Source organism: Coenobita brevimanus, chromosome 68 (assembly GCF_032717465.1).
Source record: "Coenobita brevimanus isolate Jiangsu-jjx chromosome 68, ASM3271746v2, whole genome shotgun sequence".
NCBI classification, from domain to species: domain Eukaryota; kingdom Metazoa; phylum Arthropoda; class Malacostraca; order Decapoda; family Coenobitidae; genus Coenobita; species Coenobita brevimanus.
In genome coordinates, this window is record NC_137021.1 from 2,701,316 (window position 1) to 2,728,577 (window position 27,262).

Consider the following 27,262-nt stretch of genomic DNA (forward strand, 5'->3'; position numbering starts at 1 on the left):
GGAGGGGAACAAGTAAAGAGGAAATGGGGGGCAGTGACATGAGAAAGAAAAGAGGAAGAGTATTTTTGGATGGCATTGAAAGAAGAGTTTTATGTGGAAGGGTAAAAATTGCACCAGGAAGAGAGGAGAAAAAAAGAAGAGAGAGAGAAAAAAAGAAGAGAGAGAAAGAAAAAAAAATTGGTAAAAACGGAGGAGGATATGTTGTTGTGGTGGTGTGGTTGTGGTTGTGGTGGTGGTGTGGTTGTTGTGGTTATTGTTCTGGTTTCCAATGTCCTACAGCTCATTTACTTCTTTTGGGGGAACAAGGAGTGACGTTATGGACGTTCCTCTTATCGGACAGAAGAGCCACCTGGTTACATCGGTGCCACCGCGTGAAGGCGTCCATCTCCAGCACCGAGGGAGAGTTACAAAGCAAGTATATGAGATGGAGAATGGGGGTTCCTAGTATTCCCCTCCCTGCCTCCCGCACAGTGTATCAGGCTGGCGTGGTTTAATATCTACCCCCCTCCTCCTCCACGATATATCTACAGTACCTCTATCTACTCCTCACAGATGGACCACTTGGTAAACGCAAGCCCCATTGTTTGCGTCTTTTGTTGTAGTTGTCATCACCAGTTCCTCGGTAGACCCTAGTTCCCTTCTCTCCCGCAGCTTGGTGGCGGCGCTGTTGTTGCTGCTGCTGCTACGGGCTGAGCGGAAGGCGATGCTCTTTTGTCAGGAGGGGGTGTGGCAAGGGCGATCCTGAAGGAGGGAGGTGATGGTCATGTTTTCCAAGGGCCTGAGCGTGGAGGAGCGGTAGCGGGAGAGACGCGTGCGGACGGAAGGGAGGGAGGTGCTGGTGGTGGTGTCCCTGCGTTCGTGTTTGGCGCCCTTGCAACAGCAGCAGAAGAGGTAGCGGTTGTAGTGCTTCCTGAAGGTGCCGGAGATGCAGTAGAGCGCGATGGGGTTGATGCACGAATTGATAAAGCCCAGACAGAAGCCCACGATGCGAAAACCATGCCAGAAGTCGTTGTACTGCGCCAGGGCGTACGGATGGAAGTAGAACCACAGAAGAAACACGTGGTTAGGTAGGAAGCAGACGGCGAAGATCAGGACGAAGCACAGAACCACCTTGGCCACCTTCCTTCGCGTCCTTAACTGTTTCTGGAAGATGTTTATCTCCCCGGGGACGTCCGAAGCGAGTAGAGACCTGGCCATGAGTAGATAAAATGTCGCTATGACGATAAGCGGAAGGACGTAATAGATAAGGGCCTTGGTTAGGATGTTTGCGCGCATGTACCACTCAGGAATGTCCTTGGGGAACGGGTAGCATACACTTATGGTCTTCTCCGAGGACACTGGGAACGGTCTCACGTTGGTAAAGACAGCGGCTGGGGTGGCGAGGAGCAGAGCTAAGACCCAGATGCCGATTGCTGCTCGTAAGGTTACACGTCGACCCGCCAAAATGACCTAGGAGAGGAAAAGGAAAATTATTATTATTATTATTATCATTATTATTATTATTATTATTATTATTATTATTATCATCAGGTATGTTGGAGTCGTTAGGAACGAAATGAAGCGATCACCAGCATCAGCATCACTGTAATCAAGCTCATCATCATCATCATCATCATCATCATCATCATCATCAACCTCACTATTATCAAACTTACCATCATTCCAGTCATCATCATCATCATCATCATCACCATAAATAATTCCACCACCCCTGCTCTCCCCCTTTCCTCCCTCCCCTTTGCTATACATAACCCTGGGAAATTATATTATGTGGTTCGTGATGTTGATGCTCAGGTAAGAGGACAGGTGATGACCGGAACGAGAACAGGGGGAGAGACGGGTTTGTTTACATCTGTCTGGGCTAAGAGAGAGAGAGAGAGAGAGAGAGAGAGAGAGAGAGAGAGAGAGAGAGAGAGAGAGAGAGAGAGAGTTGGAGGAGGGCTGTGAATTTAGATTGACAGCGAGGATGGGAGAGTGAGGAGAGGAAGCCCGAGGATGAGAACAAGAGATGAGGGGAAGGAAGCTTAGAATGGAGGAAGGGTTAGTGAGGAGCGGCAGTAGAAAGACTGACTCATTTTAGCCTAACTTACCCCAAGCTAACCTATCCTAACCTTAATCAGTCTGTCAATCTAACCCAACGTAACCCAACTTTTCTACCCTGTTTTCTCCTTCTTTCAAGGTCAGTCTAACCGAACCTAACCAGACCTACCTTACCCTACCCTACATTACCCTACCCTACCCTAACCTAAGCTGACCTGACCTATTCTAGCCTAACCAAGCCTAAAGAACCGTGGCAATTAAGTTACTCCGACCTAACCCATCCTAAACTAACTTAAACCCAATCTCACCAAACTTAGCCTCGCACTGATCTGGCTAAACCTCAAAATTGTTTTCCAGTCCTTCCCATCCCCTTCCCCCCCCCTACTTTTATTTTTCCTTTACCTGACCTATCCCACCCAAGCCAAAACACAGCCTTTAAGCCCCCTTCCCTGACCTAGCCTAACCCTGTCATGGCAAAGATATGTTCACTGTCTTCCTTGCAGTGATTGTTAAGGAGCTAGAAGGCGAGGAGGGGGGCGGAATACACACTTTCCTGACTTTTGCAACTCAGAGAGAAAAATGTGGGTAAACATGATCTGAAATTACCAAACCATGCATAGACCTAACCTACTCTAACCAAACCCAAGTTAACCAGATCTAACTTGGTCGCCTCATCCTAACCTAACAAAATCATACCAAATCTAATCTAACAACCTAACCTAGCCAACCTGACAACCTAACCTAACCTGACCCAAACTCACCTAGCTTAACCAAACCTAACTTAGCCAGAGCTAAACTGACTAAATCCAGCTTAATGCCCTCCCAGTAAAACCTGACGTAACCAAATCTAACCTGCCCAAACTCAACCTAGCTTAACCTTTACTGTGACCTGCCCTGACCTCGCTTAACCTTGAGCTGCCTGAGATATGTTCACTGCCTTCCCTGACGTCACAGTTGGAGAATCGTAAGTCTGGAGGGGCTAGGGGGAAAATTACACTTCCTTGACTTTTACAGTGAAGATGGAAAGAAGAGATGTGGGTGAACGTACAAACTACAGAACACCAAACCTGACCTAATCTAACCAAATATGACTTAAAACTTCCCTAAACAAACCTCACCTAACCTAAACAAACCTAATCTAACCTAACCAAACCTAAACAAACCTAATCTAACCAAACCAAACCTCATCTAACCTAAACAAACTTAACTGAACCCAACCCCATTCCAACCCAACCCGACCCGACCTAACGTGGCCTAACCGAGCCAAGCCCAACTATACTGACCAAACCTAATCCAACCTAACCTGACTTAGCCTAACCCCTGCCCTACCCTAACCTAACACTGATATGGCTAAGATATGTTTACTGCTTCCTTGATGTCACTGTTAGGGCAGGAAGAGGGTGGGGGGACTAAAATTACACTTCCTCGACTTTTCCAGCAGAGGGAGGGAGAGAGAGAGAGGGAGAGAGAGAGAGAGAGAGAGAGAGAGAGAGAGAGAGAGAGAGAGAGAGAGAGAGAGAGAGAGAGAGAGAGATGTGGATGGGTCTGAGATCGTTATGCAAATGTGCTCAGAGTGAGTTTGTGTGTACACTCGCTAGCTTTAAATGGCACTTTTTTCTCTACCCTCTCTAATCTGAGCCAATTCTCTCTTTTTTCCCTCTCATGGCTCGCATAATTGCAGGACTTTTCTCTAATTGTTTTCACTCGCGCGGGCGGTGTCTCTGGCCGTCATTTTCTGTTTTATCCCGTCAGGTATTTTTGTCCTCATCTCTCTCTCTCTCTCACACACACACACACACACACACACACACACACACACACACACACACACACACACACAAATTAGTAAATATCCATCTTTTTATTTTCATCAGTGTGTCTGTCTGTAGGTCTTTGTCTGTATCTGTCTGTCTGCCTGTCTGCCTATCTATCTATCTAACTGTCTTTTCAGGTCCATTCAAAGGGCAGCAATCAGCCACTGCACTCACTCTTCATTTATCCATATTTCTGTCTCTCAGTCTATACAATAACTGAAAAAGAAATGGGGGGAGTGAGAATTTCTTTTACATCCATCTATCTTTGTCACTAAACCCATCCATCCGTCCATCCTTCCATCTATCCCTCCGTCCTTCCATCCACTCATTTATCCATCCCTCCATCCACCGAGCTCTGTCCATCACTCCATCCATCCCTCGAATTATCTACCCATAAATACATACATACATATTCATACGCCCATACATACATACATACATACATACATACATGCATGCACTACATAATACATTCATCCATCGAATGAACTATCTCTCCATCCACTCATCCATCCATCGAACTATCTGTCCAGCCACCCACCCTTCCATCCATTCGTTCATCCACCCATCCACCTCACAGCAACTACCCACTCCACTTACCTTTTTGACAGGCGCAACAATAGCCAAATATCGATCAGCGGAAAGCACGGTCAGGGTAAACACGGTCACGCCCACGGAGATGTCCTTCACGAACTCACTAAACTTGCACTCGAAGGTACCGTAGGGCCAGGACTCGATGGTGTAGATGGTGGAGACGAAGGGCACGGTGAAGAAGAGCACCAGGAGGTCACCAAGGGCCAGGGAGATGATGTAGGTGTTGGGGATGTTGCGTAGCGTCTTGTTCCTGACGAAGATGATGATTAAGGTGCCGTTGCCTGGAGGAAGAGGAAGAGGTGGTTAGTGGGGGTAGGGTTGGAGAAAGGGGGTGGGGGATTGGAAGGAAGAGAAAAGAGATGGTTCGTCGGGGCAGGGTGGGAGAGAGGGGTGAGGGATTGTAAGGAATAGGAAAGAGGTGGTTAGTGGGGGTAGGGTGGGGGAAATGGGGTGAGGGATTGGGAAGGGGTGAGAGAGTAGGAGAAAGATTGGGTAGGGTGAAGAAGGGGACTTGCTGGGTGATGGTTAGGTCCTGTTGCCTGGGGGAAGTTGGGGAGAAGGTATGAAAAGGGAATGGGTGAGTGGGTGGGGTTAATGTGGCAGGGGTGGAGTAAGATAGGGAAAGATAAAGAGAGACGGAAAGGGAAAGGAAGTTAGGGAAGAATGGTGAGGGTATTAAGGGAGACAAGGAAGGAACAGGAAGGGAGAGAAAGGAAAGGGCAAGACAGGTAAGAAGGAAGGGGAAAAAGGAAGGGAAGGGAGAGACGGAAGAGGAAGGGCGTTAGGGGAGAAGGAAAATATGGAAAGGAGAGGGAAGGAAGGGAGACGAAGGAAGGGACAGGGAGAAGAGAAAGGGAAGGGAGAGAAACGAAGGGACAGGGAAGGGAGAGAAAGGAAAGGAGGGAAAGGGAGACGGAAAATGTGGAGGGGACGAGGGAGAATTTAACCCCTCCATTACAAGGGGTCTCCAAAACAGAAAAAAAGAAAAAATGATAAAGAAGGTGATCGTACTCAGGAGGGTAAAGTTAACGATGAAGTGGGTATGAAAACACTGGAAAGGGAGATCGATGGTGAAGCACTCCTGATCAGACTAAAGAAAAACAAGGACAGGAGGAGGGGAAGGGCGGACACGTGGAGAGAGAGAGAGAGAGAGAGAGAGAGAGAGAGATGCAAACTACAAATGTCTGTTCCATCCAATTGATATGGTTCATCCTCAGTATAATGAAAAATATTAGCTGAATAAAGTCGTCCGGATCTGCAGTACAATATTAGAGTTGCTCTCAAGATGAGAGAGAGAGAGAGAGAGAGAGTTAAAGATACCTGTCTTAACACTCTCAGTTGAGGAAAATCGTTGGCCTTGGCTGTGATAGAATACTACTAGAGTTGTACTGACCGTGAGAGGGGTATAAAAGTATTTCCATTAAAAAGTATTGGTCTCTCATCATAAAACTATCCCGATAAAACCGTGTAATGGTCTGAAGGCATCCGATTACTTTACCTCAGTGAGAGAGAGAGAGAGAGAGAGAGAGAGAGAGAGAGAGAGAGAGAGAGAGAGAGAGAGAGACTTTACCATGAACAACTTAATTCTCTTACATATATCACTATTTCCTTCATTCTCTCCCCCATGTCATTCTTTATTCATGACCTCATACATGTTTAATTTTTACATATTCTCTTAAACAGTCCCTCATATTCCTTCATTCTGTTGTACATATAATTTCTTCATTCGTTTCTACATATTCTTTCATTTACCCTCCTACGTATCTTTCCTTCCTACACATTCCATCACACATTCTCACTTTTTCAACAAATGCTTTTTCGATTATCCTCTCTCTCTCTCTCTCTCTCTCTCTCTCTCTCTCTCTCTCTCTCTCTCTCTCTCTCATTTTCATCTAGCGTCGTAAAAAATTTGGTAAAGATATTAAGGTAATAAAAACAACGGTAAGGAGATTAAATTTTAAATGAAAACGCATTGTCGGATAATCACACACACACACACACACACACACACACACACACACACACACACACACACACACACACACACACACACACACACACACACACACACACACACACACACACGCTGGTGCAGTGGTAACGCTCTCGCTTGCCATCTGGTAGACGGGAGTTCGCGCCTCGCTCAGGTTGCGAAAAGTTTCACTGACGAAGTGGGTGGTTACTGTCCCCCTTGAGCAAGGGGACGGGTGTGTGAGTGTGTGAAGGTCACAGCCTTGCCCTTAGATCGGACTATATGAGCTCTCAGCTCCCTTCCGGGAGGGTAAAAGCTGACGATCACGACCATCAAGTGATCCTGACCGACTCGGTGAATTACACACACACACACTCATGCATACATAAACACATACACGCATAGGAGAGGAACAGGAAGACATAAACTAAGGAAGGAGAAGGAAGGCAAAGAAAGAACGATGAGAGAGAGAGAGAGAGAGAGAGAGAGAGAGAGAGAGAGAGAGAGAGAGAGAGAGAGAGACAGAGACAGACAGACAGACAGACAGAGTGAGATTTATGTAGCAGAGAGTGATTCATAGAGCCTCATTGTTAATATTATCACTGATCGTCTCACGGTCGGGATAACTCTAGTATTCTTGCAGCTCACGCCAGGCTAGTTTATTTACCTGAGTGAGTCATTGGAGCCAGTGTTAATATGACTTATTTACTACTGTAGTACTTTCGTTAGTTATTGAAGCTCCCTAGCACCTCTTCCTTAGCGATTTATTTTTTGATATGGCTGGTTAATATCCTTTTGTATGTTATTTATGCAGAGTATGGCGGTATTGGAAGGGTTTATATTGCAGAAGAGAACAACAAGGTGTAATAAGTAGAATAAATCGCTTAGGAAAAGGTGTTAGGGAGCTTCCTCAACCGACGAAAATACGGGCCTGAGGTTGTTAATAGTCACCATGATTAACAGCTCTAATACTCAGTTGTAATAAACAAAATAAATCGTTTAGGAAAAGGCATTAGGGAACTTCCTCAGCCGTTTACGAGAGACGATTTATTCAGGTGCGACTGAGCCATAGGAGCCGATAGAGGTCATATAGTTCAGGCACAAATGCGGCAACGTTATTAATAGCCATTGGTGCAATCGGTCCCCAGCCTCATTGCGAAAGGGGAAGGAGGAGAGGGAGAGGAAGGGGAGGGGAGAAGATGAAAGGAGGTAGAGGGAGAGGAAAGGGGGTAAGGGGAGAGGAGGAGAGAAATAGGGGTAGGGGGAGGGCAGGAGAGGAAAGGGGGTAAGGGAATGGGAGAGGAATGGGGGGAGAAAGGAGGAGAGGAAAGGGGATAGGGGGAGGGGAAGAGGTGTGGGAGGAGAGGAAACGGGGTAGGGGAGGGAGTGAGGTGTTGGAGGAGAGGGAAGGAGAGGAAAGGAGGTAATGGAAGGGGAGAGTGGGGGAAGGATAGGGAAGGAGAGCAAAGGAGGTATGGGAAGAGGGGAGAGGAAAGGGAGGAGAGGAGAGGGAAGGAAAGGGGGTGGTGAAGAGGGGGAGAAGAGGGGAAGAAAGGAAAGGGGATAGGAGGAGGGGTAGAAAGGTAGAGGAAATGGAGTAGGGGAGGAGAGGAAAGGAGGTAGGGGGAGTGGGAACGATAATCAGGTAACCAGACGGGGGTGGATGATCATGATGAGTCTCCCCCCTCCTCTCTCCCTCCCTCCCCCCAGCATCTCTCCGGCACTGAGGGGGGTAGGATTGGGAGAGGGGAGAGAAGGAGAGGGGAAGGGGGAGGGGAGAGGTAATAAGGTAACCAAGCGGGGATGGGTATGGGTTTGTCTCCCCCATTTCCACTTTCCTTTACCTCCTTCTTTGCCCTTTTTCTCCCCTTCTACCCCACCTTCCTCTCTTCCTCTCTGCCATCCTCCTGTCTTTCGCATGCCCAGTCTTCCTCAGTCCCCCTTTCCCCTCCTCTTCTCTTCCCTCTACCCTACCTCTCCCTTCTCCCCTTCCCCCTACTTCCCTCCCCCGCATTTGAACTCTGAATTACCCTGGCTAAATCATGTTTAATGAAGAAATCACGTTCATGGAAGAGGGAGGGGGTTGAGAGGGGGAGGGGATGGGAGCAGAGGGAGGGGATATGATGAAGGAGAGGGAGAGGGAGGGGTGGGAGTAGAGGGAGGAGAAGTGATATAAGAGAGAGATGGGGAGGGTGTAGAGGGAAGGGGGGCGGTGGTGGAAGCAGAGGGAGGATGTAGGGGGAGGACAAGGGAATACAGGGAGGAGGGAAGAGGTACAGGGAAGGGGAGAGGGAAGGTAGAGTGAGGGAGAAAGGGAGGGGGGGGTAGAGTGAGAGACAAGGGGAAGGGAGAGGAAGAGTAAGGGGTAATGGTCAGGGGGAGGTAGAGTGAGGGGGAGGGAGGAGGTGGAGTGGGGGAAGAGGATGAAGGGGGAGAGTAGGGGACAGTGTGAGGGTGGGGGCTATTAAGGAGTGGCTGATATGGAGTTATTGCAAGGCCTTTATCCCTGTGCCTGCGAATGGCCTACTTTGCAGTGAGGTCCGGTTAGCGCCACGAGTTTTTTTTTTTTTATCTTTTTTAACTGTGCTCGAGAGATACATACACCACTAAAATTTTTAAAACTCTTGCATAGTTGGTACGGCTTTTGCATTCCATTTCCGGCACAATCTTTAATTTGGCTCTCTGTTGTTTATTTATTTTATTTGTTTTCGTGGAGGGAACAACCTATTACGGGCTTTTAGCGTTTGGTTTCTTCTCTGGATTAAAGAGAGAGAGAGAGAGAGAGAGAGAGAGAGAGAGTGAATTTACATGTAAACGCCTGGATGGACGAAGAAAATTGAGTGCAAATTAGGTTACGTTAGGGTTGGTTGGCATTGGGGTAGGGAAGGGTAAGGTAGGTAGGTTAGGTTATGTCTTGCTAGGTTATGTTAGGTTAGGTCTTGTCTTGCTAGGTTACGTTAGAGTAGGTTAGCATTGGGTTAGGTTAAGGTAAGGCAGGTTAAATCGTTATTCCTTGCCAGGTTAGGTTAGGATAGGTTTGCATTGGGGCAGGTTAGGGTAAGGCAGGTTAGGTTAGGTTATATCGTGCTAGGTTAAGTTAGATTTGCCTCGATTTTGTTTGGATAGGCAAGGTTATCACAGGTTACGTTAGAGTAGGTTTGGTTAGGCCTGGCTTGTTTTTTGCACTGACGTTGGCCGGGTTAGCTCTAGGTTAGGTTACGTTTGATTGTGTCAGGTTATCGTTAGGGTAAGTTACGTTTAAGTTAGGTTCGGTTAGCTCTGTGGCAGAATTAGAATGCTGCAGCTCTTAATCCTTTTCATAACATTTCCTCGTGACTAGCTTCATATCCTAATTACCTTACAGTTGATAATTGAAGATGGAAGGATGGTTATCTTCCGTTGCTCAATGGCAGAATAAGATATTTCTGTGGCTCTACAATTTTCCATAGCACTGCCTCGTGACTAGCATCATATTCTAGTGCTAATCTTGTTGCGGCTGAATATTCAAGATGGAGGGATGGCAGATTTTGGCCAAGTTAAGGTAGACAACAGTGTACTGTACATATATTAATAATAGTATAGATAGAGTCAATCAACAACAACCAACCATTTCCTGTGGCACCCTCGGGGATGCATAGGGCCTCGATGAACTCACACCACCACATCCTATCTTGTGCTAACTCCTCAAGATCTCCCCAACACTCATCTCCAGCTTCCCGTCTCATTGTCCTCACCCACGTCTCTTTTGGCCTTCCTCTACCTCTCCTACCAAGTGCCACCCACCCTGGTGTACCTCGTACTATTCCCTGTCTCCTGTACACATGTCCTAGCCACTTCCATCGTGAGAATCTAACATATTCATCGATCGGCTGCACTCCCGTTATTTCTCTAATTCTACTATTTGGTATCCTTTCCCACCACTTAACTCCTAATATTCTTCTAAGTGCTTTATTTTCAAACACCAAGAATTTATTTTCCATAGTCACTGTGCTGTACCAAGACTCGTGTCCATAAATTAAGATACTCCTAACCATTACCTTATAAAGTTTGATTTTTGTATGCACAGAGAAATTGTTATTATTCCAAATATTTTTAAGCATTCCCATTGCCTGATTAGCCTTCTTTAACCTTTCCTCGAATTCAAAGTTCAAAGAACCATCCTTGGCTAAATAAGTACCTAAATATTTAAACCTATCAACTTGCTTTACAACCATACCTCCAATTACACATTCCTGTGCATTTTCCATATTCATATTGATTATTTCAGTTTTTCCACAATTAATAACCAAACCCACCTTGCGACCTTCACTCACCAAACAGTCCAACACTCTCTGCATCTCTTCTGGCCCATCACAAATCAAAACTATATCATCTGCATAATCTAAATCCAAAAGTTTCCTGTTCTCTCCCCAAAGTATACCTGCACCGGTTTCTGTTCCAACGCGTTTCATAATGTAATCAATGACCAATATAAATAGTAAAGGCGATAGATAGAGTAAATAAATAATAAATAAATCATATTTGATTGTAATTTCTGTTGGTGAATCTGGCCTTTGTCTTCCTCCAAAGTTGTTGATGCCTCACGTGGATTTTCTGGTTGTCTCTGTAAGCCATAAGAACTTCGAGAACTTTTTGGTGGGACAGGTTTCCAGAAGTTTCTAAATCAGTAGCTAGAGTTGTTTTATATGATTTTTCTAGTTACGAGTTTCTCTGAGCTAATTATAATTGTGTAGTGATTGCTAGAATATAATGTTTAAGTGCCTTTATTGTCTGGGAAAGCTTTAGGGTGAATTAATCCACTGAAGTACGTAAATTTTCTCCATTTAAAGTGTGATGTCATCCCACCTGTAAAACATACAGCGTTGCCAGACGTACGAGGCGATGACAACTGGGCATCTGAAAGTCTTTTTATTTAGTCTAAATTCATTCTAAGGCGGGCACACGAGTTTTAATAATTCACGTCTTACTTGTTGAATCGGTATGTTTCATTACTTTTGTACTTATTTTTATGTCAAGTAATTTGTTAATAACAGTGCGATATCTTCAGGCTGCATCTTGGTGCGATTGATAACCGGTGTTACCTCAGGTAGCGTCAGTTGACCGTCGGTTGTTTACAGGTACGTCTGCGTTGTTTGCTCTCCTTCCAAGATTCTGTTTCCCGTGGATTTTACTGTGTTATTTGGTGACAGTGATACAGATTAGTAAAAGCAGAAGCTCTTGAGTGAACCATAATGTCGTGAAGAAGAAAGAAGCCCGGCGAAAAGGAAAATAAGAGGCTGTTTGGGAGACGTGCGAGGCTAGCGAGTGAGGTGAGCATCAAGCGACTCGGTTGGTATGGGGACACTGTTGCCTTCGCTTTCCTCTGTTCCTCGTGTATGCATTTTACTTTGTATTTTAGTGACAGTGACATGGATCAGCAAAAGCGAAGACATTTAGGTATAGTTTGATGACGTTTTGAAGAAGGAAGCTCCGTGAAGAGTGAAGGATAAGAGGTTACTTAGTGAGTGCTAGTGGTGCGTGACGTGGCGAGTCACGTGACCAGAAGATGCGTGTTGCCGCACAGTAAGACAAAAGTACAGAGGTAAGAAGTTCCTATAATTCTGTGCTGCCTCGTGGTATTATCTTTGTGGAAAATTGCCTTTGACAATACTGTGAAGGTACTGGAGTGTTGTGTTTGTACAAATCCTGATATTAATTACTGTAAGCGTGGTTTTCAGAACACGGAAGTAGCTTAGTAACCATGATCTTCCCATCTAAACTAAAAAATTATCACGCCTCCGTCGGTGGAAACTAAGTTGTAAGAAGACACCAGAGTATTGTGCTAGTCACGAAGAAGTGCTTCAGGAAGGATGTAGATTCGTAATATTGTGTTATGAAGTGATGGTGAGCACACGAACTCTCAAGACGGACATCATTACTATAGTTGTTGTCATGGATATTTAGTGAGTTCTTTACGGTCTCCAGGAAGCTTACCGGTACAACATCGAGGAATTCTTTTCACTGGGATACTGATTCCCGGTATTTCTAAACTGAGAATAACCCATTGTTCTTGGGACAAAGAAGGAAACGAGGCACGTTCCTCGGTCAGCTTGGATGTAGGTGAGAAGCTGCCGGACAGGTGACCCATTTTATTTTGTATATTTTGTATAACTTAGGAAATGCACCAAAACCCTTATCATTTGAAGATTATCATATTTTTGTTTATTAATTTAGACTGCACATGAAGCTTGCAAAAGAAACTTTACCAAACATGTTTACCGGTACAGTTGATATGAACAGCCATAGATTGTTAAATTAGAAATAGAAACGAAAAATTTCAGCTAGATTTCTCCAAAGTATAAACCAGTGTAGAGCCAGGTGTACTTGAATTTAAGGATCGGTGCATTGACATGTCTTCCACTTGAAATTAAATCTGTTAGCTTACTTGGTCGAGCCTTTTTCCACCAGGCTAGCTTATCAGCCAGTTACGAGTATGCGAGTCAGAATTTTGTCCAACCTCGATTCTGGATATTTTTTCCCCCAAGGGACGTAACGAAGTTTTCTGGATGTTCTGTTGTCTTGTAAGTTTTGTGATTTATCTCTTAAGATGGTTTTCCCAGAACTATATAGCAGTTTCCAGGTCTCTCTCTCTCTCTCTCTCTCTCTCTCTCTCTCTCTCTCTCTCTCTCTCTCTCTCTCTCTCCGGAATTCCTTGCATGTTATTCTGTCTTTCTTACTCATATAGGCCTAATGAGATACTTTGTATCTTTTTAATAATAGCACTCTTTGAGTCTGAACTCAGCGACAGCCTACAAATTTCCACTCATAGCTTTGGAGAAGTATATGTCTCAGTTTATGCTACTTTCAGAATACAGTCATTGAATAGTGTTAAGAAAAACAAGGGAGTGGAAATGAGAGAGAGAGAGAGAGAGAGAGAGAGAGAGAGAGAGAGAGAGAGAGAATGGTAGTCCGCAAGCTTTCTCCATCGCGGAAAAACACGAAAAGGAAAATGAGAGAGAGAGAGAATAGAAAATAATGATAATGTTACCAAGTTTTGCCCACCACGGCAGACACTTACAAATCTGGCACTTCAACCCATTAACGTCATACTCACCCTTTTAAACCTGTTCCTGGGAACATTGGTGGAAGGACTCGCGGCTACTCTGGGCTTGGATGGAATTGTGTTACTATTATTATTTTTTACATTGGTTTTTGCGGTTTACTTTCATTTTTTTGGGGGGAGGGGGTGAAACATGAGGAATGGTTTTAGATTTTGAGAGTGGATTTATAACGGAGGTTATGTATTCACGTATGTTTGTCTGTCTGTTTGTCCAGACGATATCTCTAAAAGTTCTCAATGAATTTCAATGAAATTTTATGGAGGGGTGGGCCCTGAGCCAAGAAAGAAGTGATTAAAATTTGAGGGGGACCCGGATCCGGATCCTGTGTATAATATCTCCAGACTTTCTCAATGAATTTCAACATAATTTTTTGGAAGAGTGGGCCGCGGGTCAAGGAGCAATTGATTAAATTTTGGGGAAGATCCGGACTGTATGTATTCCACACAATATCTCCACGGATCAAGCTCTGGATCCTTTTTAATGGCAGTGGCATTGGTGGAGGTACAGTATGTGCTGTCAGAGTGCTTTCTAGTCGTATGTGCGTTTGGCGTTAGAAAGGTCATACTTGGGTTTTCCCCATCATCATCATCATCATCATCATCATCCAGACTTCTTTTCCCACCTTTCATAGGCTCTTTTAATGATGACGTAAATTAAGTAAGTTCATCTGTTCCCCCATGCCATCTATAGGCTTTGTAATTCGATCGAAAATTTCAAATGAGGTGAAATAAATAACTATTGACGACACCTGACACATAACGGCAAAATAACAGAGTTGTCCGTTGACGTTGCAGTCTAGTTAATTGGCTCATCTAGCGTGAAATGAGGTGAAAATGTATCTTTCCACCCTACCCCTACACCATACATCATACCCCCACCACCACACCCTCACCATCATACACACCCACCAGTGTCTAACAGCAGTTACCTCCCTCGCACCAAACCTCCATCCTTCACCACCACTTAACTTCACCATCACCACACCCCCCTCATCATCACCACACCTCTTACATCACCATCATCACTACCACCACACCTCCATCACCCCCCAGCCACCACACTCGTCGTACACCCCTCCACCGCAGTCTCACACTCCCCCTTCCCTTCCCACCACTATCACCACCACACGCACTCACTCCCCCTCAGCCTCTCTACCACCACCACCGCTATCACCACACCCACCCACACTCCCCGCTCCCCATCGTCACTGCTTCCCTCACCGTCCCCTAGGGGACCCCCACTACCACCACCACCACCACACTCTGTCCCCCTCCCAGCCACGCACACCCACCCTTACTCACACCGCCTTCCTCACTGCCAGAATTTGGAGTTATTAAGAGTTATTACCCACATTAGCCCCTCAGTTACGTGCAGTGCGTGTGACCTTTGTATTGCACGAATTTCATACCTTTATTTATCGTTTTCTGCCTAGTAGTTTTTACAGATAGCCAAAAATAATGATAGTGTGTGTGTGTGTGTGTGATTGTACCATGTCGTATAATCCTGCTACCTCCATGCGATTTACTCAGCCAGCGAGAGAGCTAGCTACAGAACTTTGGGTAAGATACAGCATGTAACTTTTTTTTTTTTTTTTTTTTTTAATGAGGGGCCTTTTTTGAGGTACTGAATGAAACTGTTTGGTGGTAACAAGAAAGAAATACGGTATAAAAATTAAATAACAAAAAGAGCAATCCGAGATTGCAAACCTCCGCGAAGGCTTGAACATTCTGGATCACCAGATGAATGTTTCTTGGATCCACCTCAGACGTGGATATGTGGTAGGTCTTACGAGATGTTATCTTGTAATTTTTGTGCAAATTTGTAGGCATTATTAATTGAGTTAGACGCAGAAATGTTGAAATTGCCAATATCCCGCAATGGTAAAGAATCCTTCAAAAAATTCCTGGATCCGGATCACCACCCAGATCTAATGGATTGTTCCTTGAGCCATACCCTACACTAAAGAATTTCAGCAGAATCCGTAAATAACTTTTTGAGTAATCCTGCTAACAGACAGACAGACAGACAGACAGACAAACCAACGCCGGCAAAAACGTACCTTCCTTGGCGGCGGTAATAAGTCAAAATCAGTTTAAAGGAGTTAACTTGTGCATTTATATAGCCCATAATTGTTACCAAAAACCCGCCTCCTCAAAAAACATAAGAGGCTTTGTGACGTCTTTTCCAGTCTTCTTTCTTTTTGCCTATTTAATCCGGTGGCGTGATTTTTTTTTTAAATTATTGCTCCCTCCAGGCGATTTTGTTCAACTTGGGAAAGACTTATTTTTCAGTAAAGGGTTATTGAAGGAAGTATAGGACAGCTCCGCCTCGAAAAATCTCTTCCGTTTTACTTCAGAGTTCCCCCCCCTTCTGTGTGTGTGTGTGTGTGTGTGTGTGTGTGTGTGTGTGTGTGTGTGTGTGTGTATGTGAATGTATGTGAATAATTTTGCTTCATACAGCTCCAAACATAAAATACTGACCTAATTCGTCATGATAATTTACGAGGCAGTGACTAATGGCTTTAATTACAGCGATACGATATCACAATAACCATCGCGCTTTTGGGAAATCACGTAAGATTTTCGCATTTGTTTTGAGTGTAAAAGGGGGGACGATCTTACTCTGTGAAAACTGCGTCGGATGATAAATTGCGTGACTCGGAAGATGACAAGTAAATCCTGCGTCGCCATGAAAGGGGTAAACGCTACAGCACACACACACACACACACACACACACACACACACACACACACACACACACACACACACACACACACACACACACAGATATTGATGGGTGAGGAATTGCGATAGTTGAGAAATTCTGATAGCTGAGAAATTGTGTTAGCTGAGAAAGTGTGTTAGTTGAGGTATTGTGTTAGCTGAGTAACTGATAGCTGAGAAATTGAAAGCCAATAAATGAATAAAGTGGTGATTTTACGAAAGCTAATACATTTTGACAGCGTGGTAAAGCAGACGCTACCCTCGGTGGGTTAGGGTGAGCGTCAAGGATAAGTGACATGCCCAGGCATGCCCAGAAGTCCAGGTCTTCCCAAGTTTAGGCATTGTTACCACGCCGGACAGTTCAGCGCCAGAGTTCATAATTAACTGGTCGTCAGAGTGCCCATGAGTGGGTGGGGTTAGGGCAGGCTTGGGTTGAGAAGGGTGGAAGTGTAGATTTAGGGGGTGGAAGCGGATGTGTAGGTAGAGGGTGGAAGTGAATGCAAGAGGAGTGAAGAGAGGCCTAAGGGAGATGAATGGAAGTGAGTGGAGGTAGGAAGAGGGAAGAAATTGAAGACTGTGAGGGTTGAAAGAGGTGGAAGTATGCATTTAGGGGTGGAAGTGGATGTGAAACGAGTGGAGATAGGAAGGTGGGAGATGAGTGGAAGCGAGAATAGTGGAGGTAGGAAGGGGGAAAAACAAGGAGAGTGAGGATTGAGAGGGGAGAGAATGTATTTGAAAAGAAATAAGAAGATGGATGACTGGAAGAGGAAAGAGTACAGGTAGGAACAGGGGTAGGTGGAGTGGAAGAGAGTGTGCTTAGGTAAAAAGAGAGGTGAATGAAAGAGAGAGGAAAAGAGGTGGATAAAGAGGAGTGGTGGATGGAACTGGAAGACTGGAGGTAGACAGAGGTATGAATAAAAGAGAGGAGTAGATACAGAAAGAGGGATGTGTGAAAGTAGTAACGAGGGAGTACGTACGATAGTTGACCTTTATGCTTGACCCATTTCCACACTTTTGTATCCCAACAGCCATATCCAAATAAGGCTTCCCCCACACAAAACCCCTCTCGCTGCCTGGCTTCGAAAGAAGAGAGAGGTCAATGATAGAGGTGGAGGACAAAAGGGGGGGCAAATATTGGGTACGGTAGCGTGGAAAGAGAGAGAGCGAGAGAGAGAGAGAGAGAGAGAGAGAGAGAGGATAATAAGATAGAAATAGGGCAGGGGAAGGGAAAGGGATGAGGAGAGAGAGAGGGGAGGGGGAGTGGTGGGATAGAAATAGGACAGGGGAGGGGAAAGGTGTGTAATTATGAAATTGAAATGGGGGACGGAAGAGAAAGGGGTGAGTTCACAGTTCAAGAGTGAAACTGAAGGAAAGGGCAACTTGAATGAACAGGAGACACAATAGGAAGGGAAACGGAACAAGTAGCTGCAAAAATAGAGAGCATAAGGAACAGTGATATATTAACTGGTCTGCCTGTTACATGTTATCAGTCTGGCTGTCATAAACTGTGTATATAGCCAACATCTTTATCAGGCTTGCATGGGTAATTCTCTCTATAGTTAAGGCCATAGTTCTTTAAAACGCTCTGGCCAGCCCTTTCTCATCCTGTCAAGCCAGCTCACCCCCACATATTGACACTAAATACATTATTACCTAAACTTTCCCGTTTTTTCAGTCCTTAGCATTTAGGGTCCACACCTCACGTCTAGCCTAGACAACACAATCGCATCACTATGTCTTTTATACGTATTTTTTTTTTTTTTAAATACCTGAGCACACACTAATCTTTCCTTCCACATGCTCCTCAACGCCCCTAATATTTTCTCCCCGTCTCCCGCCTTACTTCCATTTGCTGCCTTATCCACCCCGAAAGAGCCAACGCTATAGGCTACACTTCATCCACATCTCCCCATTTAGACTTGATATGGTGATGTGTTTTGTCTCAGTACTACTTCTCACTACTTTCATTTATTGTGCCGTAATGTCTCCCGTCTTTTTTTTTTTTTTTTTTTTTTAATCAGTGTTTTTTCTTTACCGGTACCTATTTTTTTTCAACATTGCCATACCCAGTGACATCCTCAGCGTGAAGCCTATATATCTACCAGCCAATCTTTCCACTTGGACTTCATTTACATTCATTTTTTCATCGGAATAATGATACCCCTTTCCTTATTGACTTAGACTTTGTTGCCGCTCATCCATTTCCTCTGCCTACCGCTTCACCCACTTAACCATTCATTCACTTTACCCCATTATTTACCTCCTTCCAGACTAGCATCTTACTCCATGAAATTCTGTGATATTTTTTGCACCCAGTGATAAAGAATTCCTCGTAAAACAGCAGGCAGCTATTTAAACTTTGAGTGAAGTCATTTGCAGCCTCATTATCACCTGACCTTTTTAGTGCAGAGTTCCAGGAAGGTCGCTAGATGCTCAGAGGTGCTAGTTTATATTCACGTATTTATTTTAGGAGTCTCCATCAGTGAATGAAGTAAAGGAAACTGATAATAAGACAGACGTGCCAGCTCTCTGTCTCTGTCTGTCTGTCTGTCTGTCTGTCTGTCTGTCTCTCTCTCTCTCTCTCTCTCTCTCTCACACACACACACACACACACACACACACACACACACACACACACACACACACACACACACACACACACACACACACACACACACACACACACACACACATACTCCCCTCGTGTGATTTATAGCCTCAATCTCTCCCAACAAGCATGCAGCATGTTTTTTCCCCCTGATGTTTGATTTGTCTGGGGAATCATTGTATTGTCCATCCTGGGGTGTGTAGTATATATATATAGTTTAACCCCTTCTTCCCATGTATTTCATCTTTATTTTATTCTTGCTGCTACCAGAGAGATTTATTAAGCTTAAAAGAGACTTATTTTACCAGGGAGGGATTAGATTAAGCTTTCATTAACGTCTTCAGTAAGAGCGGCCTTTCTTGAGTTAAATAAAGTCATATGGAAGTAGAGGAATAAACCAGTAAAATACCTGTTTTAATTCAGTGGGTTAAAAATTCTCCGGGGTTATTTTCTTTAGGTTCCACACTATAATCAAGACCTCCTGTATTTGCTCAGTTCCATCCTCTTTTATCCTGCCTCTTCTTTCTTCCCATAATAATTCTTAGTTCGGTGCCATTCCTTCATTTCTTCATTAATTCACTTCAAACTTGGTACAGCTGTTCCAAGGTCAGTACACCCAAACAATATCTTTTTTTTTTTTTTTTTTTTTTTTTTTGGGCATTTCGAAGGGTACCTGGGGTCAGAGGTCAAATCATACGAACACAAATTTTGGAATCCAGTGTCTTTGTATGTCTTTAGTTATTATGGTAATTTACACAGAAAGATGTCAGTGCAATCCCAGTTCCGTCTGAAGATAATTTACAACTGGTGAAGTAGAAAGCCCTATCTCTGATGCAGTGTGTTTCAGATGGTTTGTTTTTTCCGCCAAGTATTCGTCAAACTTTGGGAAGATTCTCTCTCTCTCTCTCTCTCTCTCTCTCAAAGTGCCATCCTGCATTGATCTGGAAATGGCAGTGTTTATTTTGGAAAATATTATGCATACATGTTAAGTTTGTGCTAGTTATGAAAAGACAACAGTCTGGGCCCGTCTTGGACCCTCTTACGATAGTGTGAAATCAAGCTCTGTATTTTATTTTCCTGGTACAGTACATAAAGTGTAAGAGTAGGCCACCCCATCTCTCATGCCTTCCCCGGGCTCTGTGACACTAGATAGACACGTACGGTATGACTGTGTGGAATGTGAGGGATGTGAGTGAGGAATGGAAAAGGGTAGGGGTTGTGAATATACAGGCATACCATACAAGGAAGGTGTGATGCTGGGTTGTGAAAGTGAGGAATGAAGGACGATTAAGCTGTGAAAGGTACTGATTGGCTATGCAAAGATGTGATAGGGGAAGAATGTAGAAGGATGAAGTTGCGAATATACTGATTGACTGTACAAGGAAGATGTGATGAGTGAAGAAGGGAAAAGGATGAAGTTATGAATGTACTGGTAAACTATACTAAAAGTTGTGATGTGTGGAGTTTGAGAGAATAATGAAAAGAGATCCTAGTTATACTTAAACCGGTATGCAAGGATGGTGTGATTGATGATGTGTGGAATGTGGGAGGTGAGAGTGTGGAATGGAAAGGGGTATATTATAAAAGTTGTGAATATACCGATGGGGTATATGCCAGGTATGCTATGATGATGTTAGCTATGTGTGAGGAAAGAAGGTTAGTGTGCAGTGGATGAGTGGGAAGGTGTGTGTGTGTGTGTGTGTGTGTGTGTGTGTGTGTGTGTGTGTGTGTGTGGAAAATGCGTCGGGAAAGGAATGCGTGTGTATCCTTGTGCTTGTGTGTGTGTGTGTGTGTGTGTGTGTGTGTGTGTTTTGAAAATGCGTCGGGGAAGGAAAGCGTGTGTATCCGCGCCGGTTTTATGTTACCAAAAGATCATTATTTCCTTCCCTGTCTCTCTCGCTCACGTTCATTATAATTCTCACACATTTCATCGTGGACTCTTAAAATTTATCCACATACCAAGTCACACTACTCTGTCCGCTTGGCCTAAAATTGCAATCTCTCTGTCTTGAATGCTGAGATGTAGCAAGAAACTAAGCCTAGAATATGGCGCTAGTCTCGAAGTGCTGTTGAGAGAACGTAGAGCCGGTAGTACTGTCTTATTCTGCCACTGAACTGCGGGCAATAAGCTGAAAAAAAGGCGAAAGTACCCACAGAGTCAGAGTGGTGGGAGTAAAATATTCTCTCCTACCCTCCTTCAAAATGCTCGTCACGAAGCAGTGCTGTGCAAGGGATGTAGAGGGAAAAGAAGCTGCCAAGGGACGAAAAATCCACCTAAGTCAAGACGGACGAAATAAAATATTCTCTCGTTCGCTCGGACAAGTTTTCTCTTTTACCAGCCCCGTCCTCCTCACTCGCATTTCTCTTTCACACTGTTTTCACACCTTCAGTTTTATTTTGTCAAAGCGTACCGGTACCTAATGGCTCCCCAACCCCCATCCTGTGTGTGTGTGTGTGTGTGTGTGTGTGTGTAAAATCAGTCTGTATCTCCATGCATCTATATCCCTGCATCTCTGTCCGTCTGTGCACCCATCTCTCCATCAGTCCATCCATCCATCCTCCGTCTGTCTGTCTGTCTTTACCTGCCTATCTATCTGTGTATGTATTTATCCTCCAAGCAATCAGTGCGATATAGACGCAGAGGAATAGCAGGTTACCGTATGTTCCTCTATTTTTTTTTTTTCATTATATTCTTTACTTTGTTATTTTTTCCTATCTTTATTTTCTTTCTATTTTCTTTCCATTCTGTACTTTCTTTCTTTCATTCCTTTCTGTTTCCTTCGTCTTTATTTTCTTTATGTCCTTTATTTTCTTTCTTTACCCACATTCTCTGTACCTCCTTTGATAGATTTCCCTCCTCTCCGTCTCCCGTCTTGCTCGCCTTCCATCACCCTTCTTGTTTTCCAGAATTTCTCCCTTTACCTTCAAGTTCCATAGCTGTCTTTAATCCCTGCATCTTTGTCTGTCTGTCTGTCTGTCTGTCTATCTGTCTGTCTGTCTGTCTGTCTGTCTGTCTCTCTCTCTCTCTCTCTCTCTCTCTCTCTCTCTTTTCTTTTCGTAATAAAGGCTATTTGTGTTTATTAGAGAGAGAGAGAGAGAGAGAGAGAGAGAGAGAGAGAGAGAGAGAGAGAGAGAGAGAGAGAGAGAGAACATCACACAACTCTTGTTCTTCACACACGTTCGTACATCACTTTCACCCACACTTGCTCACTCCCTGCTATGTGATTTATACCCAAGCCAGGCAGTAGGGGGGAGTGGTGGCAAGCATCCTTCACCGTGATGCATTACTGTGGACTCAGCTGTATCGAGCCACACCACCTGTCCAATGCATAAAGGAGCTTACACAGTTTTTATGATAATCAGGTGTCCTTAGTGGTTAATTATTATCGGGAATATTATTATTGTTTTTTAAAGTCTCCACACCGTGATGAAGACCTACATTATTTTCCCTTGTTTTTTCCTTTTTTTTTTTTTTTTTTTCCCCAACACTGTTCAGTTTGGTGCCATTCCGTTTTTCTTCATTAGTTCCAGTCAGACATTTTATATTTTTTCCCTGGTCAAATACTCTAAGACACTTTTTTGTGTATTTAAGACCAATCAGGTATCATGAAATGCTTTAATAGGGACAAAGAGCAAGCCATATGAACACATACATTTTGGGATGGTGTTCTGCTGTGCTTATAAATCATCATGGCAGTTTCCAGAGGTGTTCCAGAATACTGTAGCTGGGTAGGTTGGCAGTCTTTAATGTTTGGTTGTATTTTCACTTTAGTGCTCACTCTGGTTGTGGTTTGTTCAGTTCCTGTATGAGTGAAGGTCAGATTATAAAGAAGCAGTTTTATACCCAGGTCTGGCTCACGAAAGTATACAAGTCCCCAGGTGGCTCAAAGTAGGCGTAGACGAATGTTATGGTATGCGTTACGCCCATATCTTCCTGGTATTCAGTTTTCCTGAGGATGAATATCTCGGTCGTTCGTGTTAGATCCCTGTTCGACCTCACATAGTTTAGTCCCGGCATATAAAATCATATTAATTTTTTTTTGTTTACGAATTCATTTATTGTGATGACCGAGTAATAAAAAGGACATAGTAATTAATAGAATCTCGTTTATTTCGTGTTATAAATTTGATCATGTAAATATATGTATGTTCGTCTTGGTAATTACCTTATATATTGGTGTAGTGGACAGAACACGCAACTCGGAGACAGCAGACATCACCGAGCAAGGCAGATCTTTGAAAACTCGAGAAGATAGGAAGCCTCTGGGATATAAAGTTCGTCATATATTCCAGCACTTTTACTTCCCACGCTCCCCTGGTGTCTAAGTTTCGTGAACGGAAAGAGGCTTGGTATGCTTCTCTGCTCTTAAAATATTTTCTTGTCACTACGGTACTGTGATGCCTTAGTGATAGACACGCTTCAAGTGAATAACATGGTCTAGATATGGCAAGACTAAGGCGAAAAATGCGACATCGGGCTGAATGGATTAACACGGCAGTAATAGTAGTAGTCGGTGCTCCATAAGCGACCGTCAAAAATTATACTCCTTTTTACTCTGACTTGGCCTAGAATTGCCATCACTCCACCTTAAACGCAGAGTTGTAACAACAGATTAACACAAAAATATGATGCTAGTAGTCACGAAGAAGTGCTTTGAAAAGGATGTAGAGCCGTAGTATCATCTTTCGGTCACTGAGCTACGTGAAACAAGCTGAAAAATACAAAAATCTAGGCCAAGTTAACGTGAAAGGACTATTAGGTCTTGCCTACACAGACGCACTCAGTTTTGATCATGCAGTTCTTGGGCGGTAATCTCGTGTGGTTAGGAGCTTACTAACCCCTCTTTCTTACCGGTATATTCCTGATTCTGCTCCGTTTCTATAGTCTTATGTGCTCTTGAATCTGTGTCGACATTAAAGGGATATAAGAAGCAAAAAAGAAGATATTAATGGGTAGTTTGGAAAATAAATCGTTAAGTAAGAGGTATTAGGGGCCTCCTTAGCCGACGAGAGCACGGGTCTTGGTTCGTCAGGTGTACCATGCCAGGCGACCCCAGTGACCTCGTGAACTGCCGCCTCCTCCTTGCCACGCCAATTAAGGTCATGACCCCGTGCTTGGGAAGCCTACTCAAGTCTGTTTACCAGGGATCAAGCCTGTCAAAGGACCAATTTACATGATACACGAAACATCGTAGCAGGTTTTTTTTCCCCTTGGAAGGAACATCGTTGCGAGGTTTTGGCCTTTGGTTCGTTCTTCCTTGCATTAAAAAAAAAGTGTAGTGTAATGAGAAACTGTTTTGTCTTATTTTCTCACCTTAATACTCTCTTCAGTATGGATTATGCGTGTTATGAGAGAAGTTTGTTTGTTGTATTGTCTCACTTTATTGCAGTTTGTAGTTTGGATTGTGAGTGTTGTGAGATAAGTGTTGTTTGTCCTATTCTCTCACTTTAAATACTTCCTCTAGTGTGGGTTGTGAAGTGTTAGGCAGGTGTACGAGTCAAGCCAAAGGAATATACAAACAGTGTTAGCCACAACTTGAGCTAAAGAAGGGTTGTAAATATGAAAGGTACTGAGAGGAGTGGAAGAAGGATGTTTGCTGGTGTTTGAACCGTGGATCTTTCTTCTTGACGGGTTACGCGTGTTCAGAGATAATGTGTCGTGGTCTCTGTCATGTTTTTTTCCTCCACCCGTCTCTCTCTCTCTCTCTCTCTCTCTCTCTCTTTCTCAACGTGCCATCCAGAGACAAGAAAAGGGGAAGCAAAAAGGTGGAAACATGGAGTCAGTGTGTAGTAGGGAAGGGGAGGGTGTCTTGCTTATGGGATGGTAGGAACAGGGTGGGATAGGGAGTTGGGATGGTGGTTAAGAAGGATGGAAGTGATGTCGGGAGGAGTGGGAGGGGGGTGCTGTGATCACGAGATGTCAGGTAAAGGAGGGACAGGGAGAGGAAGGGAGCAAGGAGGGGGGAAAGTAAAGAGGGGAGGGAGTAAGGGTTGGAGTAAGGAAGAGGGAGGTGGTGTTGTGCTTTAGGTGGAAAATAAAGAGAATGAGGGAGGGGGAAACTGAGAAGGGAGGAAGTAGAGGGAAGGGGAGTGAGAGGGTGGGAGTAGGGGGGACTATAGAAGGGAAGGGGAGGGAGAAGCTGGGAGTGAGGCGGGGAAGGGGGATGTAGAGAGGGGGAGGGGGGTGTTGTTTGCGAGAAGGTAGGTAAAGGTACGAAGAGTCTGGAGAGCACTTGCCCCTCCCGTCTCCCCATCCTCGTCCCCGAAGCAGGAAGACCAGTGGGGAGAATACACGTGCAGGTCTCGTAATCTGTCTATCTATCTGTCTGTCTATGCCTGTCTACTTATCTGTCTGCCTGTCTGTCTATCTGTGTGTCTGTGTCTACCTATCCATCTACCTGTAAGTAGAGTAAAACAGAGTGGTGGTAGCAAGAAAGATGACAGACTTTAAATTGGAAAAGGGATTAAATATGGTGCCCATAGGGGATTTGTGTGTGTGTGTGTGTGTGTGTGTGTGTGTGTGTGTGTGTGTGTGTGTGTGTGTGTGTGTGTGTGTGTGTGTGCGCGCGTGCGCTGGTATGTGCGTACTCGTATATGTGTGTGTGCACGTAGGTATTTCCATCAGTGATATGAATTTTAAAGTGCGTTCCCAAAATCCAGGTGGGGTAAGATAGAGTGAGGGCTGATCCTCGCCAAACACGTACCGATATATATGGAAACTCCTGTAGGTTAGGTGAGGTGGTGGGCGTGAGGGGGCATAGGCTATACGAGGAAGAGGAGGAGGAGTATGAGGGTTGGTTATATTGGAAGGGTAAAGTGAGGGGATTGAAGGAGTTTGGATGAGAGGAAATGGATTTGAGGCGAAGGAACGGAGATAAGGGAGTGGGGGATTGTGAGATGGAGCATACGGGAGAAGTTTAGGGGAAGGGTCATATTGGAGTGGTAGGGTGAGGAGGACATGGTTTGAAGGTAAGGGGGGAGAGGATAGTGTGGAAGCGAGGGAGAAAACGGAATGGAATTGATGTGAGGGGTTGGTGACCTTGAATTTACTGTCCTTGATATTCATGGTTATTGAAAGGAAAAAATATTATAGAAACTGAATTTAAGGTATATTTAAACACTTGAATTTAAGCCATGAAACTGATATCTGTTTTATCTCTGCCCAAAGTTAAAGGTAATTTTTTAAATAAATTAATTCAAATCACTGTTTACGTCAATTGATTCAAACCGTGCCAGCCCAAGCCCTTCGTGTAAGCCAGCCTAAATATGGTGTACAAGAGAGGGGGAGAGAGTGAGGGTGCGGGGGAGGCGTGAGGAAGGCAGAGTATGTAGAAGGGTCGTGATTGCAAAGTTAGGAGATAGTGGCAAGGTGAGCACGGAGGTGTAGGAGGAGGGAAGAGTGAGAGAGATGGAGGAGGAGAGATAAGGATAAGGGAGAGATAAGAGTAACAGAGGGAGGGTGAGTGGGAGGATGGATAGAAAGGCAGACAAGGAGGGGTAAGGTGATGTGAGAAGGAAAATGACAAGAAGAGGTTTAGGGAAGGGAGACTGGGGAGGATCAGAGAGAGAGAGAGAGAGAGAGAGAGAGAATGTTGGGAGGGGAATCGGGAGGGAAGCTAGTGTGATGCGAAGTAGGACATTAAATAGAGTTTATTCCTGGATCTAAATTCCGGTAAGAGCTACGATGTTAAAACTCTTTGCTGGCGACGCTAACAAACTACACACACACACACACACACACACACACACACACACACACACACACACACACACACACACACGTCGGCCTTTCATCTTTCTTCCCCCTTCCTTCTCTCGTCTTTCATTCTCCTTAGTTACTCACTTCTCTTTCGTGCCGTTCTCTCTTTCTTCTCCTTAGCCTACCTCTCCTCTTTCATCTCTCTCCCCTTTTCTGTATATATTTTGTCCTTTCCCTCCATCCTACCCTTTCCATTTCTCTTTGTCTAATATGGCTCAAACTGCCTACTTGCCTGCTCATCCCATCCCATTCCCTCCCTTCACTTCCCTTCCCATCCCTTACCCTTTCATCCCTTCCCCTCTCATCCCTTCCCCTCTCATCCCCTCCCCTTCCCCTCAGCTTACCTATGACGCCCACGATAAAGATGAGGGCGAAGAGTATAGGGACGATGTAGGTCTCCGGTCTCAGGTGGTAGGGGACGTAACCGGTCACGTTGGAGTCTAGCTGACGTGAGGAATCGTTTGTGAGGTTGAGCAGTGCGTATGATTCGTTATACATCTCCCACGGCGTTTCGTAGTCCATTCCAGAGGCCGTTTCGTTACCCCAGGGCTGTTTAAGGTACCACAAGGTAGCGCTGTTACCGAAGAGGAGTCCAGAGTTGTTTGGTTGAATCGCCGCCGTGTTGGATGTTTTGTTTACATTGGCGGCCAT

The 27,262-nt window shown here is 44.5% G+C and overlaps 1 protein-coding gene across 1 annotated transcript; it reads right to left on the reverse strand.

Moving 5' to 3' along the window:
- Window positions 1-714: 714 nt before the first annotated feature.
- Window positions 715-27,262, reverse strand: LOC145405806 (neuropeptide CCHamide-1 receptor-like). The gene is made up of 3 exons (XM_080277044.1): window positions 26,956-27,262; window positions 4,455-4,729; window positions 715-1,449 (listed from the first exon to the last, which is right to left on the reverse strand). Exons 1-3 carry the CDS (start codon window positions 27,260-27,262, stop codon window positions 715-717), a joined length of 1,317 nt encoding a protein of 438 aa, XP_080133170.1.

Bases quoted from the DNA above. Each gene is read 5' to 3' on its own strand.
- LOC145405806 (XM_080277044.1), bottom strand. From the start codon at position 27,262: ATGGCCGCCAATGTAAACAAAACATCCAACACGGCGGCGATTCAACCA. The intron at 4,730-26,955 runs GTAAGCTGAGGG...CTCTTCCTCCAG, and splicing joins CTTTATCGTGGGCGTCATAG to GCAACGGCACCTTAATCATC. The intron at 1,450-4,454 runs GTAAGTGGAGTG...TTCCTCTCCTAG, and splicing joins TTGTTGCGCCTGTCAAAAAG to GTCATTTTGGCGGGTCGACG.